Source organism: Meriones unguiculatus, chromosome 10 (genome assembly GCF_030254825.1).
Source record: "Meriones unguiculatus strain TT.TT164.6M chromosome 10, Bangor_MerUng_6.1, whole genome shotgun sequence".
NCBI lineage: Eukaryota > Metazoa > Chordata > Mammalia > Rodentia > Muridae > Meriones > Meriones unguiculatus.
In genome coordinates this window covers 83,841,189-83,857,298 of record NC_083358.1, presented here as the reverse complement: position 1 = coordinate 83,857,298, position 16,110 = coordinate 83,841,189, and the positions used below count along the sequence as shown (strand labels likewise).

The 16,110-nt window shown below is 35.2% G+C and overlaps 1 protein-coding gene across 3 annotated transcripts in view; it reads left to right on the top strand.

Moving 5' to 3' along the window:
- Nucleotides 1-16,110, top strand: part of Arhgap29 (Rho GTPase activating protein 29) — a 66,809-nt gene that overhangs the window by 29,731 nt on the left and 20,968 nt on the right. For all 3 annotated transcript variants that reach the window (XM_060392804.1, XM_021645008.2, XM_021645007.2), the window contains 9 exons: nucleotides 5,597-5,693; nucleotides 6,040-6,112; nucleotides 7,350-7,398; nucleotides 7,950-8,087; nucleotides 8,842-8,906; nucleotides 9,328-9,438; nucleotides 9,532-9,612; nucleotides 9,749-9,937; nucleotides 10,828-10,965. In XM_060392804.1, the coding sequence (XP_060248787.1) occupies nucleotides 5,597-5,693; nucleotides 6,040-6,112; nucleotides 7,350-7,398; nucleotides 7,950-8,087; nucleotides 8,842-8,906; nucleotides 9,328-9,438; nucleotides 9,532-9,612; nucleotides 9,749-9,937; nucleotides 10,828-10,965 (941 nt within the window). The remainder of the gene's footprint in view (nucleotides 1-5,596; nucleotides 5,694-6,039; nucleotides 6,113-7,349; nucleotides 7,399-7,949; nucleotides 8,088-8,841; nucleotides 8,907-9,327; nucleotides 9,439-9,531; nucleotides 9,613-9,748; nucleotides 9,938-10,827; nucleotides 10,966-16,110) is intronic.

The following is a 16,110-nucleotide window of genomic DNA, read 5'->3' as shown; positions in this document are numbered from 1 at the left end:
TAGATCTTATACATAAAACAGAATCTTTCCGTTGCTGGTTTTTTTTTTTTTTTTAAGCTGTAAACATGGAATTTACCTTGTAATAACTTTAAAAGAAAAATCCTTAGCCTTTTCCCATTCATCTGGCAGTGATTTGTAGTTCCTGTGTCTCTTTCTATTTCCAAGCAGGAAGTTCAGTTGACAAAATATTTGCAATATGGTAAGAGAGATACAGCCTATTTTTGAAGCAGATAAAGACATCTTCAGGCGTCATTCTGATTTATGATGTACTTAGTATTTTCACTCATTTAGATCAGTTTAATTTGTAATATAAATGAAAAGACATTCTTGAGTTTTTTTACCTATGTATTTCCCTGTATTCATAAATTGCCAAACAGAAAAAGAAAAACGAATCTTAATCACACACATAACATTGTTGAAGCTTCGTTTTTCTTTCTGTTCTGCAAACCTAATTTCTCAACATGTAGTTCATTCATACAGTTCAAAATGCAGATGGCTTCAGAGGGTATTCAATAGTGAAGCTTCCTTCATCAGACCTTAGCCATTCATCCTAGTTCTGAGATAAACTGGCTCTACTGATTTCTTTTGAACAGTTCCAGAGATACGTCACACACATACACAAGCAAACATATGTACAGTCTTAACCTCCTTGTATACAAGTGATAGTATTCTACTCCTTGCTCATTTGTCTGCACATAGATTGTTTCTCAGTTTGTTGTGGGTTTTTTATGTGTTTTTTCAAAACTGCCTGGTAGTACATAATATTTGCTGTAATTTAACCAATTCATTCCCAATAGATGTTTACATTGTTTTCTGATGATGCTCCTATGCATAGCCATGCGAATTCTTGGTAGCTTGGGTATTGAGAGAGCTTGTTTTTTTATACTGCCAGATGTCCTCTCTCAAGCCCTGCCCTCTGATAGAGTGAAAGGAGCTGATTTCCCCATGTCGATCGTCAGTGCTAGTTAGCAAGATTTGTTACCCAGGCTCATAGTGAAAACTATTGTCTTGGTGGAGTTTGATCTGCATGTTCTTTATTTTAAATTCAGTTGAGTATGTTTCAGAGCCATTTGTACACATTTTTATTTGAGTTGGTCTATTACCAGATTTTTCTCCTGGTGTTTGATATTTTAAAAATATAATTAATTTATAGAATTAATATTCTATGAATTCTGTTCTATTTCTAATAGAATATGAATACTCTATACATATTTCTAACATTATTTCTTTCATATAGGTTATAACTTTACTCATTCTGTGCCTTATCTTTTTATTATTTTTGCATTTTACAATATCAGTCTTTGGGGGGCCGGAAAGATGGCTCAGAGGTTAAGAGCACAGTCTGCTCTTCCAGAGGTCCTGAGTTCAATTCCCAGCAACCACATGTGGCTTACAGACATTAATAATGAGATCTGGTGCCATCCTCTGACATGCAGGCAGAACACTGTATACATAATAAATATATCTTTTTTTAAAAAAAGCAAACAAACATGTATTTAAAAAAATATCAGTCTTTTTTGTGTTTGTGATTTTTAGTTTTCAGGATAGCCTTTCTCAATCTGAAGTTTTACCATTCTCTAGATCTTTTTTCTAAAGTTTTATAGTATCATTTGTTCAGTTTAAATCTAAAGTTTAGAGAAGCAAAATGTGTTATTTTAAATCAACCTGTAGGTCACAATCCCTTTAGGGGTTCCATATTAGATATCCTTCATATCAGATATTTACATTATGATTCTACATTACTAGTAACAAAATTACTGTTATGAAATAGCAATGAAGATCATTTTATGGTTGGGCCCACCACAACATGAGAAACTGTATTAAAGGGTCACAGCGTTAGGAAGGTTGAGAACCACTGGGTTAGAGGGGAGCAGTAGGAGTAGGAATGAAAAGAAAGAAAACAGTTTAGAAGTAAAACCCTGGGCTTAGCAAGTAAAAAGTAGAAGAAACATGTGAAAGGAGCTCTTGTAAATGTTGGTCTGTAGCAGTCAGCACCTAGAGAAGTACAGAAGTGACGCAGTTCTGTGGGGACCCTGAGGTGTAGAGGGGACAGCCTGTATACCTTGATGAGGTAGATGAGGTAAAATGAGGGCTAGATGAGGTAAAAATGTCTACACCTGGTATAGAACTGAGGTAGGGCGCACATGTCTCCGAATTCCAGCCACTATACCCTAAAGACTTAATGTTTGTTTCTCATTGTATCCTTGATACACTACTTTGCATGTAAAAAAAAAAGTAAATTTAGATTGTGTCAACACCAGAAGTGGTCAAGGTCAGACTTGAACCCATGTCTGGAACTCCAGAGCTTTACTTCTTTCGTGTATTATAACAAGTAACGTTTAAGAGAGTAGAATGATGGAGGGACGTGGTTAATTTTGTAATAATTAGTAATTATGGCTAATATTCTTTGGGATGGACAATACTGTTTGCAAGACATTGTTAAACTCTTTACAGGGATGACCTCACATATAGTCATCACAACTCTGAGATGAAAAAACCTGTCAGGTCAGCTTCCCTCAGTAGATAAAGAAACTGCTGAAGTGAGAGGCTTGTCCACGGTTGTACACATATTGAGTGGTGGGAGAACTGCAAGTTGAGATAAGTCAAGGAGATTGAAGACCAAGGCAGAGAACACTCAGTTTTCATTGCTGGAAATTTGACGCTGATGGTGCTCTTTGATCACATAGCGTTCCAGCATCATTTAACTCCCACAACAGCTTGGAGTGTGTAACTATTCCTACTTAATAAATGAGGAAACTGAAGCTAGAGATGCTGATGTTTTATACATAGTAGGAGATAAAACTGAGGCTCAGCCTAGGCAGGCTGCTTATAGAACCTATCTTCTTACTTAGGAGTCAGCAATGAAGCTGGAGGGCCAAATGGAGTTTTATGGAAACACAGGCATTGTTATTTATTTCTGTATGGTCTGTGGCTTCCTTCAGCAGAGTGCAAACCCAAACATATCCTGAGAATTATAAGCATTTACTACCTGCCTCTTCATAGAAAAAGTTAAAACGTTGAACTGGGTAAAAGCCCAATCTTGGTGAATTCAAAATAAATGACAGTGAAAGTAAGACAGTCATTACCTGTTACAGAGATTTGGTAGAGAAAAATGGATAGAATGGATAGTAGCTTAAGAAATATGGTAAAATAAAATTTTTCCTTCACATAGCAAGGATTTTGAGCATTTTCTTAGGAAAAAATGAGATCTAATGAAAGAAGGAAGGAGGAACAATGTTGGCACGGGTTTCTGAAGCAACAGAATGGCAGGACCCATTATTGGAGCAAAAAGGATGAAGCATACAGGAAATACAGAGCGGCTTTGAAAGCGAGGGAAAGGCATTCACTGGAACTCTCGTTAGTTGACTGAAACCTTGTTCAAGTAGGAATAAAGACCAAAAATATGGTTCAAAATACTTATTTTTTATTACTTACAGTCATTACAATAATTACTTTTGTCCCCTAATTGTGTTTAATGTCATGAAAACACCCTTAAGAAAGAAAAAAATAATTACAAAAATTGGGATAGTGTTGTACTCTCCAATGAAGAATTTTAAATGGCTTTATTGAGGTCTAGTTGATAAACAGCAATCTCCTCCTACTTTAATGCTACAGTTTAATAAATGCTGCTGCATGCACATTCTTGTGAGACTCTTACCACAGTCAGGATAATGCTTGCCCTGTTAGGATCCATCCCTCTGCCTGTGTCTTCCTCTCATTTACAGATTCTGACATTTATTTGTTCTTTTCCCTTCTGTTTCAAGGACTTATAATTTCACTCTGTATTTGACTCATGGGTTTTGTAGAAGTATGCTATTTAATTTCCAAATATTCAAGAATTTTTAGAAAAATCTTCTGTTACTTCTAATTCCTTGTAGTCAGAGAATATATTTTGAATAGTAATATTTACTAAGAGGTAGTATGTGTCCCATAATGTGTCTATGTTACTAATATCCGCTTGAAAAGAACTTGTGTTGTACACTTTGCTTCTGTGTAGAGGAGTACAAACTGTCTGTCTTGTCAAGTTGAGTATCATTCAGAATGTTCTACCTTCCTTATTTTAGGCCTCCTCTTACCTATTGAGAGGAGTATTTATGGCTGTCACTGAGAATGTATCCATTTTTCATTGTGGTTATGTCAGTTTTTGCTTTGTGAATTTTGCAGTTCTGTGCATTTATAAGTGTATGTATACAGATATAAAATTGTTAAGTCCTCCTGCTTACCTGATCCCTCAGTATTATGACACTTTTAAAATCCCTCTGGACATGTCCTTTGTTTGGGAATCTACTTTGTGTAATATTACGCAGTAAACTGGGGCAATTGTAAGCTTATCGTGATTAGTTTCTTGTTTGTCAAAAATTACTGCCTTTTAGGTAGGCATAGTAGCACACACCTTTAATCCCAGCACTCGGGAGGCAGAGGCAGGCCTGGGAGTTCAAGACCAGGCTGGTCTTCAGAGCAAGTGCCAGGACAGCCACAACTACACAGAGAAACCCTGTCTCAAAAAGGGGTGGGAGGGTGGAATCGGGAGGAGAGGGGGAGGGAGGGGCTTATGGGGGAGAAAAAAAAAAAGACAAAAAAAAATTAAAGGAAATGTTAAAAAATTAAGTATCTAAGGTAACCCATAGTGAAACATGGTATGCTGTATATAAACTTCAGTATGAAATTATCAGATGCTGTTTTAAAACTCAAATGGTTAAAGAAATATGTTTCAATAAAATTGTAAAATGTCTGAAAAATAAAGAACAACAAAAAAAGATTACTGCCTAATAATCTGATGTCTTAAAAAAATTGTATATTCTTCAGTTTTGTACAGGTTTCTGTCTGTTTGCTTTTAGTTGTTTCAGGCAGAAGTAGAATCTGTTTCTCCAACTTGACCAGGGCAAAAGTCTAGAAATATTCTTAAAATTATTTGCACTGGCTGGTTCTTAAGTTTTTTATTTTGTTATAAGAGACTTTTGGAAAAAATTGAGTAAGGTAGAGACTTAAGTGTCCTCATCCCATAGTCTACAGAGGCATATTCAGATACAGTCTGGTTGTAATCTCAGGAGTTCTTGCTTCCTAGCCATATTTGCATCATCAACTTTTGAAAAACTAGAGACCTATAAAATCTTAATTTTTGGTGATGGAGCTATATTGTGCATTTTACGATGTGCAAAATCTATCTGTGCCTCCAGGTGTTGATAGTTTATTGAGTTTATATACAATAGTGACTTGAATGGGCCAGCATCTTTAGTTTTTGCTTTTGTTTTTTGAAATGCCAGAGAGCTATGAGAAAAAAAATAACATGGAACATTACATAAAGAGGTCAAGTACAGGATGGGTTTTGGGACTCTAAGACTGATTGATTTCACATTGAGTCGCTTTTTAGGTGTGTTGGATTATGTAATATACATAGTAATCAGTTTGCAGTACCGGCTACTTCAATGCAAACTGATACTTTTGCATGATTTCCTTAATAAAGATCTTAAATGTTCTATTTCTGAACCTTTTAATGCCTTTTGAAGCAATAGTGATTAAAGGAGTAAATGATTTTGTATAACTCTAATGTTAAATGTGTTTTCCTCCACTTAATGCAACTTTTCTTTGTTTACAGCTGTGAACTTTACAGAAGTTAATGAAGAAAACAAAAATGATCTATTTCGAGAAGTATTTTCCTCCATTGAAACTTTAGCATTTACCTTTGGAAATATGTAAGTAAAGACAATCATTGAAGTGAGTGCACCTGAATGTCGTAGTGAGATGTATAGTCCATAACTCTAGGACAGATGGGAAATAAAGTATTAGGTAGCATCACATACCATCATGCTCGGCAAGACCTACCTTCTGTCTTGCTTTAATGACTGTATTTGCAAGTATCTGTAGAGCTCTTAGACTCTGTGCCTATGGTTTGTGTGGATGAGATTCCTAGGTGTTTCTTAAAACAGTTTATTTTAGATGATAGATTGATGGTAAGAGACAGAGTAATGTAATAACCTGTCTTTTTATTTCTATGTTTTTGTTTTGTTTTGTTTTGTTTTTTTTAACCTTTCTGGATAGCCTCACAAACTTCCTCATGGGGGATGTAGGCAATGATTTGGTACTACGACTGCCTGTTTCTCAAGAAAATAAGGTAAGTCAGTTTTTGTGAAAGCGAAGTCTAATATTTTTAACTTACTATCACAACTGTTTCCTGGTATTGAACTTAGAAGTACTCTGATAGTTTTAAACTTTATAGATTACCTTATCACTTTAAGAACAAAGAAAGCAAATTTATTAATTTTATATATGATAAAATGGTCAGTTTTTGGAGCAATAATTTGGTTATACTTTTCTAAGGGATAAGAAAACAGCCTGACTATTCATTAATCAATGTTATGTGGTCCAAAATTTTAGTGAGGAATGTTTTTGGAAGGGAGTAGACATACTGGTGTGGGTACATATCCATGTTTGAGCATGTGGAGGCCAAAGACAGACATAGAAAATGCAGTTCTATCCCCTTTTTATAGAAAGGCAAACTGAGGTTGGGTAAGCTTAAATGTGCAGTCTGACGACATATACTTAACTGAACGTTAGCCCCAGGGGTCTTTGATCCCTTCTGCCTTGAACCTGTACACTCTGTATGCCCAGCCGTGTAGATCATATTTGTCTAAGAATTTATTTAGCCACCTGTCCTTATTTAGTCCCAGCACTTGAGAAGTAGTGGCAGGCCGATCTCTGAGTTCTACATCAGCCTGGTCTACATAGTGAGCTCTAAGCCAACCAGAGCTACATAGCGAGATCCTGCAAGTACAATGAGACTTTTAAACATTGTCTAAAAAGGTGTAGCCGTCACTTATATGTAGTTCTCTAAATTTAAATTGATAAGTAAAGTTAAAATTTTATTTTCTAGTTGCTTGACCATATTCTAAATGTTTAAGTAGCTACATGTGCCTGATATCTGCTGCATATATAAACATAATATAATATGGCATGGCATTGCCATTATTCACAGGAAACTTTGTACTAAACTGTCCAAAAAACATGAAAAGAGCTGTAATTAAATGGTAAAGGGTGGCTGGGTGTTCTCTTCAGTGTGTAACTGAACCTTACAATTTCAGAACCTTCTTAGATCTGAAGTTTAATATGGAATCATTGATTTTTTTTTAACTAATTATATTAAATGAGTTTGTTTACTGTTGAGTCTTGGGAACTATAATTCTTGCAGTGTTATGGTATTTAAGCAGACTTCTTAGGCCTCTGAGTTTTAAATACTTGAAATTCTTGAGCAGAAATTATGTCAGAGTAATAAAATCAAGAACAGAATTTTGGAAGCAGTGATTTGTTGTTTTCTGCTCTAATCTTAAATTTGTTTTCTTCCATGTGTTAAGTCTTTTGAGAACATTTCTGTGGACTCAGTGGATTTACCCAATGAAAAAGGTGTAGTATTCAAGATTTTATTAAACATTTTACATTTTCTTCATTAAGTACTTTGATACACTTAATCTCTTTGTACATCATAATCTATTAAGTTTATTTTAATATAAAATGATAAAGTTTTATACTTAAAACAAAACTTGTTTGAGTAGATGATGTGATAATATAAACTGATCATAAATACATACAGATTGTAGCTCAGTAAACAATAGAAATATGTATTAAGATAAAAATGCAGGTGCTGGAGTTACAGCGGGTCAGTGGCTAAGAGCACTCACTAGCAGAAGACCAAGAGTACCTCTAGTTTCAGGGGATCTGACCCTTGCCTCTGGTTCTTTGGGGCCCAGACATGCATATGGTACACAGACAAGCAGGCAAAACATACATGCACAATGTAATTTGAAGCATAAACAATGGCCTTTTAAAAACTTATCTTTTGAATTTTCAACCAGTTTTTGCTAATTAATTCCTAAGGATCCAAGCACTTTTTTTTTAGAAAAAAAAAAAAAAAGCTCATACTTAGCATATCCTTATTTTGATGTTTTTGTTTTCAGGAAATTTTTCCCCTTTGGAACTAGACCACTTGCTGTTAAAGAATACTGATTCAATAGAGCTGGCCTTGTCATATGCTAAAACATGGTCAAAATATACCAAGAACATAGTGTCATGGGTTGAAAAAAAGCTCAACTTGGGTGAGTTCTCTGTTAAAGCACGTGTTTAATTTTGACACAGTAGAGCTAAATTGTGATTCATTTTCTACAGACTATAGGTACTATGATTTCTAATTAGTGGTTATTTTAATAAATAGAATTAGTTTTTTTTTTTCTTAAGCTAGTCTTTTTTACACTAGATATACATACTAAATATTTTTTGTAGCCTGCTAGATATGGACACACAACAAACAACACTGTCTCTGCCTTTAAAGACGCCTCACTATAATGGGTGAAAACATTTAATCACATAGTATGGTAAGAGGGGAGAAGCACAGCAGTGGATGCATAAGCAGAAAGGAAGGAAGCATGGCAGAAACAGCTAAGTAGCTAATGTTACCACAGTGTTTTACAGCCGAATATGTGGCTTCCTATCCATTATCTTACCTAACCACCTAATGCTTGGAAAGTAAGGAGGAGAGAATTGTTATGCCGATTCTCCTGAGGGACACAGCACATTTGCTTATAAACATGTGGCACATTTGGAGGGAAGTGGGATTCACCAGTGCCCATGCCCAGACTGCACTAGCTTAGATCTCATTCTGACAGCTGAGAGGCATGCATTTGTGTTCGGAAAGTTCCCCAGTTGATTCTGATGAGCAGTTAAAAGAATTACTTCCTTATATTATGATCTATACCAATAGGTATGATCACTTTTTAGTTGAAGAAGCTCAAATAATTTTAGAGTGTATAAATAGAAAAAAATGTTAATTTTGTCTTTTTTTAACCTTTTCAGAATTGGAGTCCACTAGAAATATTTTAAAATTGGCAGAGGCAACTAGATCTAGCATCGGAATACAAGTGAGTGTTCAGGGAACTCCTTGGGCTCAAAATGAAAGACTGCTCAGCTTTCAACTCCCAATCAGTTCATAGAAAAAAAAATGAACATAAGTATTAATCTTTTTATGAAAAAAAAGCTTGTAAATTTAAATAGAAATTCCCTATGAATGAAACTAAAGCATTTAAAATTTTATACAAATACCTATTTTAATACTAATTTTGCTAACTAGTCCAGAATTTCAATATTTTTTTCTCATACAGACACTAGACATTTTACTAGAGAAAAAAATCTAGTTGTCTTTTGGAAGAACGGAGATATATCGAGAACTCTAGCGCCATTTTTTTCTACTATGTTAACCTTAGGGATTAAGCCACAGCATACTAGGCAAGTGCCTCTACTGCTGTGCTATCATAAAACTTACCTTTCAACTTTAAATTCTAGGAGTTTATGCCACTGCAGTCTCTATTCACCAATGCTCTTCTTAATGATATACGCAGCAGCCATCTTTTACAACAGACAATTGCAGCTCTACAAGCCAACAAATTTGTGCAGGTAAAAATTAATACATACAGCATATGCTTGCTTGTTTGTTTTTAAATGCCATATGCATTTATAAAACAGCTTACTTTTTAATATTCTTAATAGCCTCTACTTGGGAGAAAGAATGAAATGGAGAAACAAAGGAAAGAAATAAAAGAACTTTGGAAGCAGCAGCAGAATAAATTGGTTAGTATTGTACTGGAATTTCACATGCCTATTTGTAAATATCTACAATCACCTGCAGTATATAAACCACCTGTCTTAGTCTGAGTTCCTTAAAACATGTTGTCTTATAGTCTGTTTAATACTCTTTTCTGGGTAGCTTGAAACGGAGACAGCTCTCAAAAAGGCAAAGTTGTTATGCATACAAAGACAAGACGAATACGAAAAGGCAAAATCTTCTATGTTTCGTGCAGAAGAAGAGCAGCTAAGTTCAAGTGTTGGATTAGCAAAAAATCTCAACAAGCAACTAGAAAAAAAGCGAAGACTGGAAGAAGAGGCTCTTCAAAAAGTAATATTTTTGTTATATGAAACTTGAATTAGTAATACTCTGCTAAAGATTTGGCTTTTACACCTTACCGGGAGTCGGGATCATCAGGAAAACATTTTCAGGTTGCTGGGCCTTGCCCACAGAGTTGGTCAAGATTTAGTCAAGAGTGGGACCCAGGCAAGCGTCACTTCTAACAAGTCCCCAGGTGACGGTGATGCTACGGGTAGAAATGCACATTCGGGAACTACTCTGCTGGCACACTTAGGAGTTTGCGCAAGAAGACTCTTAGGCTAATAGTTTCTTACTTTTGACTTTTCAGGCAAGTCTCTGTGTTACTCACCTGCCGAACCAGAATAAGCCGAGGCTTTGTGTCAGTCATGAAGTGAAAGTATAATTGACAAATTCTGTAAAATAAATGGCAAATATAAATAGAAATGCCATTTTAAATAGAAACGGAGACCATTTTTGTATGCAAACAATATAGTAATTGCAAATTACCCCCAGCAGTTAAAACTAAGTATAATTAAATTGCTAACCAAAATACTATTTATCTTTAAATTATTTTATTTAAAATGTATTTAATACCAGGCCTAGTGGTGCATGCTTGTAATCCTAGCACTCAGGGAGGCAGAGGCAGGTGGATCTCTGTGAGTTTGAGGTCAGCCTGGTCTACAAAGTGAGTCCAGGAGCCTGGTCTACAAAGTGAGTCCAGGACAGCCAAGGCTACATAGAGAAATCCTGTCTTGCAAAACCGAAATAAAATAAAATGTATTTCATGGTATTATATTTAAAATAAAAAGTATTTTAGCATTTTCATAAAGAATTTCCGGTTTTTAAGATTCAGCTTTAATTGCAATAAGTTGTTAAGTATAAATTTAGTGATTACTGTTGTTTCGGTGATGGTCCTGAAGGTGGAAGAAGCAAATGAGCACTATAAAGTCTGTGCAACAAATGTTGAAGAAAGACGGAATGATCTAGAAAATACCAAGAGAGAAATGTTAACGCAGCTTCGGACACTTGTGTTCCAGTGTGACCTTACACTTAAAGCCGTAAGTTGTTTCTTCATCATTTGAAGGCAACAGGAGAAAAGTCTTAGGATATGATGAGTTCTGCTCTCATCTTGCTGAGGGTTTTAAATTCTGAGACTTGTAGAATATATGGCTCTAAATTTCAAATAGTAATCTGTAATTTGTTACCTTTTTTCTCTTTTTCTTTCTTTCCTCCCTTCTTCCCATTTTTCTTTGCTTTCCCTTCCTTCCTCTCTTTCTCTCCCCCTCTGTCCCTCTAGCCCTCTTTTCCTTTCTCCCTCTCTCTCCCTCTCTCCATCTTTCTCTCTATCTGCTGTGAAACCTGTACTGCCTTCAGCTCATGAGCCCTCTGTCTTAGCCCCTGAGTGCTGGGTTACATATGTGCACCACCGTGCCTTGCTGTGTTTCTGTGGGCTTCTTTTAATTACTTCTGCTCTTTCTCTTCATTGTTTCCCCTAAGTTGATGATTTGTTTGGCTAAAACTTAAATGTGAGCATTTCTAGTTGCCTTTAACCGACTACCTTTCTTGCCTTAGTGGGTAAAACTGATTTGAACCCTGAAAGATCTGTCATTGCTGTGAGATAATTTATAGATTTTAAGTAAACAAGATGGTAAAACTGAACTGAATGATTTAAAAGAAGACAAAGAATCCTGTGCCACATTTTCACTTATCTTTAAAGTTTTTTATAAAGAGTTTATATTCAACAAGCCCTTTTGCCATGTAGTTGACAATTTTAAATATGTGTGTGTGTGTGTATACATATATATATATATATATATATATATATAATTTGCCTGTTAACTTTCACCACAATTACAAACCAAAAAAATTTCATCAATGTTGCTTGTCTGTTGTCAGTCACTATACCTAATCCCTACCAATACCGATGTGTCCACCATCTTGTTTACTATCTGTAAAAACAAACAAACAAACAAAAAAAAACATTAAAATAAGCTTTTTGTTTCTAAATTTTTGAGCTTTTCCAGGGTATATCGTAAATGACTCACAGCATATAACCTTTGAGACAGGCTGCTTTTAACAGCGGCCTGAATCTTTGAGATTCATAAGTGTTGTGCATGTATCAATAGTTCCACTCTCTGCCTTGGTGTAACAGTCATGCGTGGTAACGGTCAGCTCACTGTGTTAGTTTATCCAGTCACTGGGTGGACATTTGCATTTTTTATAGTTTGGGGTCATCATGAATAAAGCTCCAAGAATATTTGTTGACAGATTTTCATTGAAAATTGATTTCATATTTTAGAGGAATGCATAGGAGTGTGCATGTCACTGCCAGATGCATCATTAACTCGATAGGAAACGACAACACGTTTCTCCACAGTTGCTCCACAGTATGTGTCCTTGGCCCTGTGGCATGTTTAGCTTCCCTCGTATGTGTGTGATCAAGGTCTACATGTGGTTTTTATTTGTGTTTCCAGAAGAAGAGAAGGTGTGGAGGGGGGTGATATAATTACATTTTGGAAATTTTAAAATAACATTAAAAATAGTTTCAAGAGCTTATTTACAATTTGGCTATTTTAAATTTTTCATTATGATTTTTTGTTTTCTTTTTTTTTTTTTGTCTTATGATTGAGTTTGCTTGTATTTTCTCTCATTTCACAGCTTTTCTCCTATACTTTTAGCAATATCTTGTAAGGGAAAGTTTTTTTTTTATTTTCGTTAAGTCTATCTTCTTGTTTGGGTCATACTTTTGATGTTATGTCTGAGTGCTTCACTTAACCCAAGGTCATAGTTTCCCCCTTTGTTTTGTACTAAAAGTTGAATAGATCAACACTTATTTATATAGTTCCTGTTGAGTTCATTTTGGTGGAAGGTATGGATTAAAGCTGGAGTGTTTTTTTGCATATAGGCGCCATACTAAAATCATGCCACAAGGATTTTAATAAGTACCATCACAAAGAAGGCAGTGCCAGAGAATTTGTTACTTGTGTTTCCCAATAGAAGAGGAAACATAAAAAAAAAAAAAATGATAGCTTTGGCAGGAAGAAAACAGAAGTGATTGGATTAACTAAGTTTAAGAACATTTTTTGGAAATTAGGTGTAGCGGTGCACACCTGTAATCCTAGCATTCGGCAGACTTTGGCAGGAGGATCAAAATTCAAGGTCATCCTTGGCAATATGGCAAGTTTGAGGCCAGGCCTGGGCTACTTGAGACTGTCTCAAACAAAATGTAGCAACAACAACAAAAAAGAATTTTAGTTGGGGCCTCCTCAAGAAAAAGCCAAAGTGATCAAGTCTACAAACAGGATTGGCTTCTTTGCACAGTTCAGTAAGCTTTGGGAATGAGAAGATGTCTTTCAGCCTTATTCTCTGTTCATTTAGGGCAGAGGAAATTGGCTTGGTGTAGGAAATGCATTGGTCACGGCTGTAAATTTGGGACTTACTAGCTTTGTGTACAAAGATGTGATGCTCTCCACACTCTTATCAAGTGCAATTTCTCCCTGGCTAGCTTTTTTAAAAATACCATTAGAAGAGGAAAGGAAGAAACATAAGTCAATACAGATGTCCACCTGTCCAATGCAGCGGATTGAAACGCTGTGCTATTTCCATTATTTGCATCGTTTTCAAAACCAGCTGACCATATTTGTACATACCTACTTCTTCTCTCTCTTGATTCTGTTGCTTTATACTGAAAATTAGATGTGAGCACAATTTTATTCTTTTGAAGAATTATATTTGAGAGGCTGGAGATATGGCCCAGTGGTTGAGAGTACTGGCTGCTCTTACAGAGGACCTGGGTTCAGTTCCAAGCACCCCCATGGCAGCTCACAGCTCCAGTCTACAACTTCAGGCAAGGAAGCATTGCCTCTTCTGGCCTCTGTAGGCACCAGGTATATGTGTGGTACACAGACATACATGCCGACAAAACACTCATACATATAAATAAACAATAATTTTTAAATGTTTTTAAAGTAATTACATTTGAAGTTCTTTAATGTTCATAAAATTATTAGACCTAACCTGTCTATGTAAAAAGAATTTTGTAAACATTTTCAGTGGAATGGATGTATTAAGTCTTAGATCAGATTGTGATGAATTAACTACATGTCTGTACATCTTTTCATTTTACTTGTCTTTGATTTTTATATTTTTGGTTGTGAGCCTAGCCTTTAACGGCTAAGCCATCTCTTCAGCCCAAGTCTTTGATTTTTAAAACCAGAATTTTGTTTTCAATGTAAGAATCTTTGACAGGTTTTATTTATATCTATATGTTTATTTTTGGAGCTGCTGTAAGTAATCTGTATACATACACAACTTATTTATCATTCCACTTAATTTCCAATTCCAATTGTTTCATAATATTTAGAATCATAGTTAATTCTTGGATGACCTTTTATTTTGTAGCCTTGGTAAATGCTTTTATCTTAGGGACTTCTGTAGATTTTTCAGGGTTTTCATTGTAGGAAATAAAGCTGTTTGTAATACTGGCAGTTTTATGTCTTTCTCCTCTATAGTCCTTTTACTTATTTTTTATTGCATCTTTTAATTTTTGTACAGGGCTGTCAGTTAGATAGAAGTGGTGAAAGAAAATTTCCTTGTCTTAGTCTCTGTCTTAGAGGAAAAGCATTTAGTCTTTTACTACTTAAATATGATGGCAGCTACAGATTCTTTGAAGATGCCCCATACATAGGTAGACATTAGACATTTCTTTTTTGTGTGTGTTTGCTGGGAGATTTGTCTATATTATTTTCTATGATCATGAAATTTATCCTCTAATTTCTTTCCCTGCTCTCTTCTCCCTTCCCTCCCTCATTTCCCTCTCTCCTTTTCCTCTTTTACTGCCTTCTGTCTTAGTAATCTGATTTCATAAATTGAAGTGAGAAAGTGTTCTTAACTTTTGTTGGGGAAGGGTTTATCAACTTTGTTATTTTTATCTAGCAGCTTGTGTGGTATCTAGGGTTGAATTCAGTAAGATTTTTTTCTTTTTTTACTACATAGTCATTTTTTTGATAATTTCTTAAGTGAAGTTTGGTAGCTTATGGCTTTCATTGAATTGATCCCTTTCAAATATACACATACATAAATGTGTGTGTGTGTATATATATATATATATATATGTTTTGTCTTGTCTGAGTGGGTAGAGTGTTTCCTTCTTTCATTCTTAATGTTAATAATTTGTACACATTCCATTAATATTGCAGAAAGTTTATACATTTATCTTTTCAGGAAAAAGTTTGTAGTTGATTTTTTCCAGTTTTATTAGGTTCTGCTTGCTTTCTGTTCCCGTTTTTAACTTTCATGCTTGCTCTTCATTGAGAACTGCCTCCATCTCTAGTATAAAGTTTTTAAAGTTCATATTGCCTCCTAAAGATTACTTACCTATGCCCTACAGATTTTGAAATGTGTTTTCATTTTTATTTAGTTTAAAACATTTTTAAATTTCCCTAGAGATTTTCTCTTCGAATGATGGATAATGAATAAGCTTATTGTTTTTCTAAGCATTTAAGTATTTTCCAGATATTTTTTCCGTTAATGACTTCTAGTTTAATTCTACTGTGAAGGACAAATTGTATGATTTCAGACTTCTTAAATTTGTTACATTTTTTTTAATTAACTCCCGTATCAAGTTTGAAGAAGAAAGCAGAAGTTGATAAAATTAAAAAAAAAAATGGGGGGGCACAATGAAATTGAAGTGTTTCTTTGAAAAGATCAGTTATGAATGTTCCATGAGCGTATTTTGAAAGATTATTTCTCCTTTACTGTTGGCTGGTGTTTTGTACATATCAGTTCTTTGGTCTATGTAATTTATTTCTTAGTATTCTTTATTAGTTATACTTAACTGTGTCTATCTACTGAAAGGGTTTGGGAGGTCTTCAACATATACCATGTGTCTAGTTCCCTCAGCTTTTTTTGTGTTTTGAAATCTGTTGCTAGTTGTTTCTATTAACAAATGTTACACCATCATAGCAGATTGATCTTTCATATTTGAAATGTCTTTCCTAGTTTGCTTTTCTGTTGCTCAGATAAAATGGTGGCTGAAATAAACATAGGGAGGAAAGGGTTACTGGCTCAGAGGCTGTAGGCCAGCATCAAGGGAAGCCGTGGCAGGGCTCTGCAGGCTGGAACGGAAGCATGGACCACAGAGGATGGCTGCATGCTTTCCATGTCTTGCTCAGCTTGATTTCTTATAACCTAGGACCTCCTCC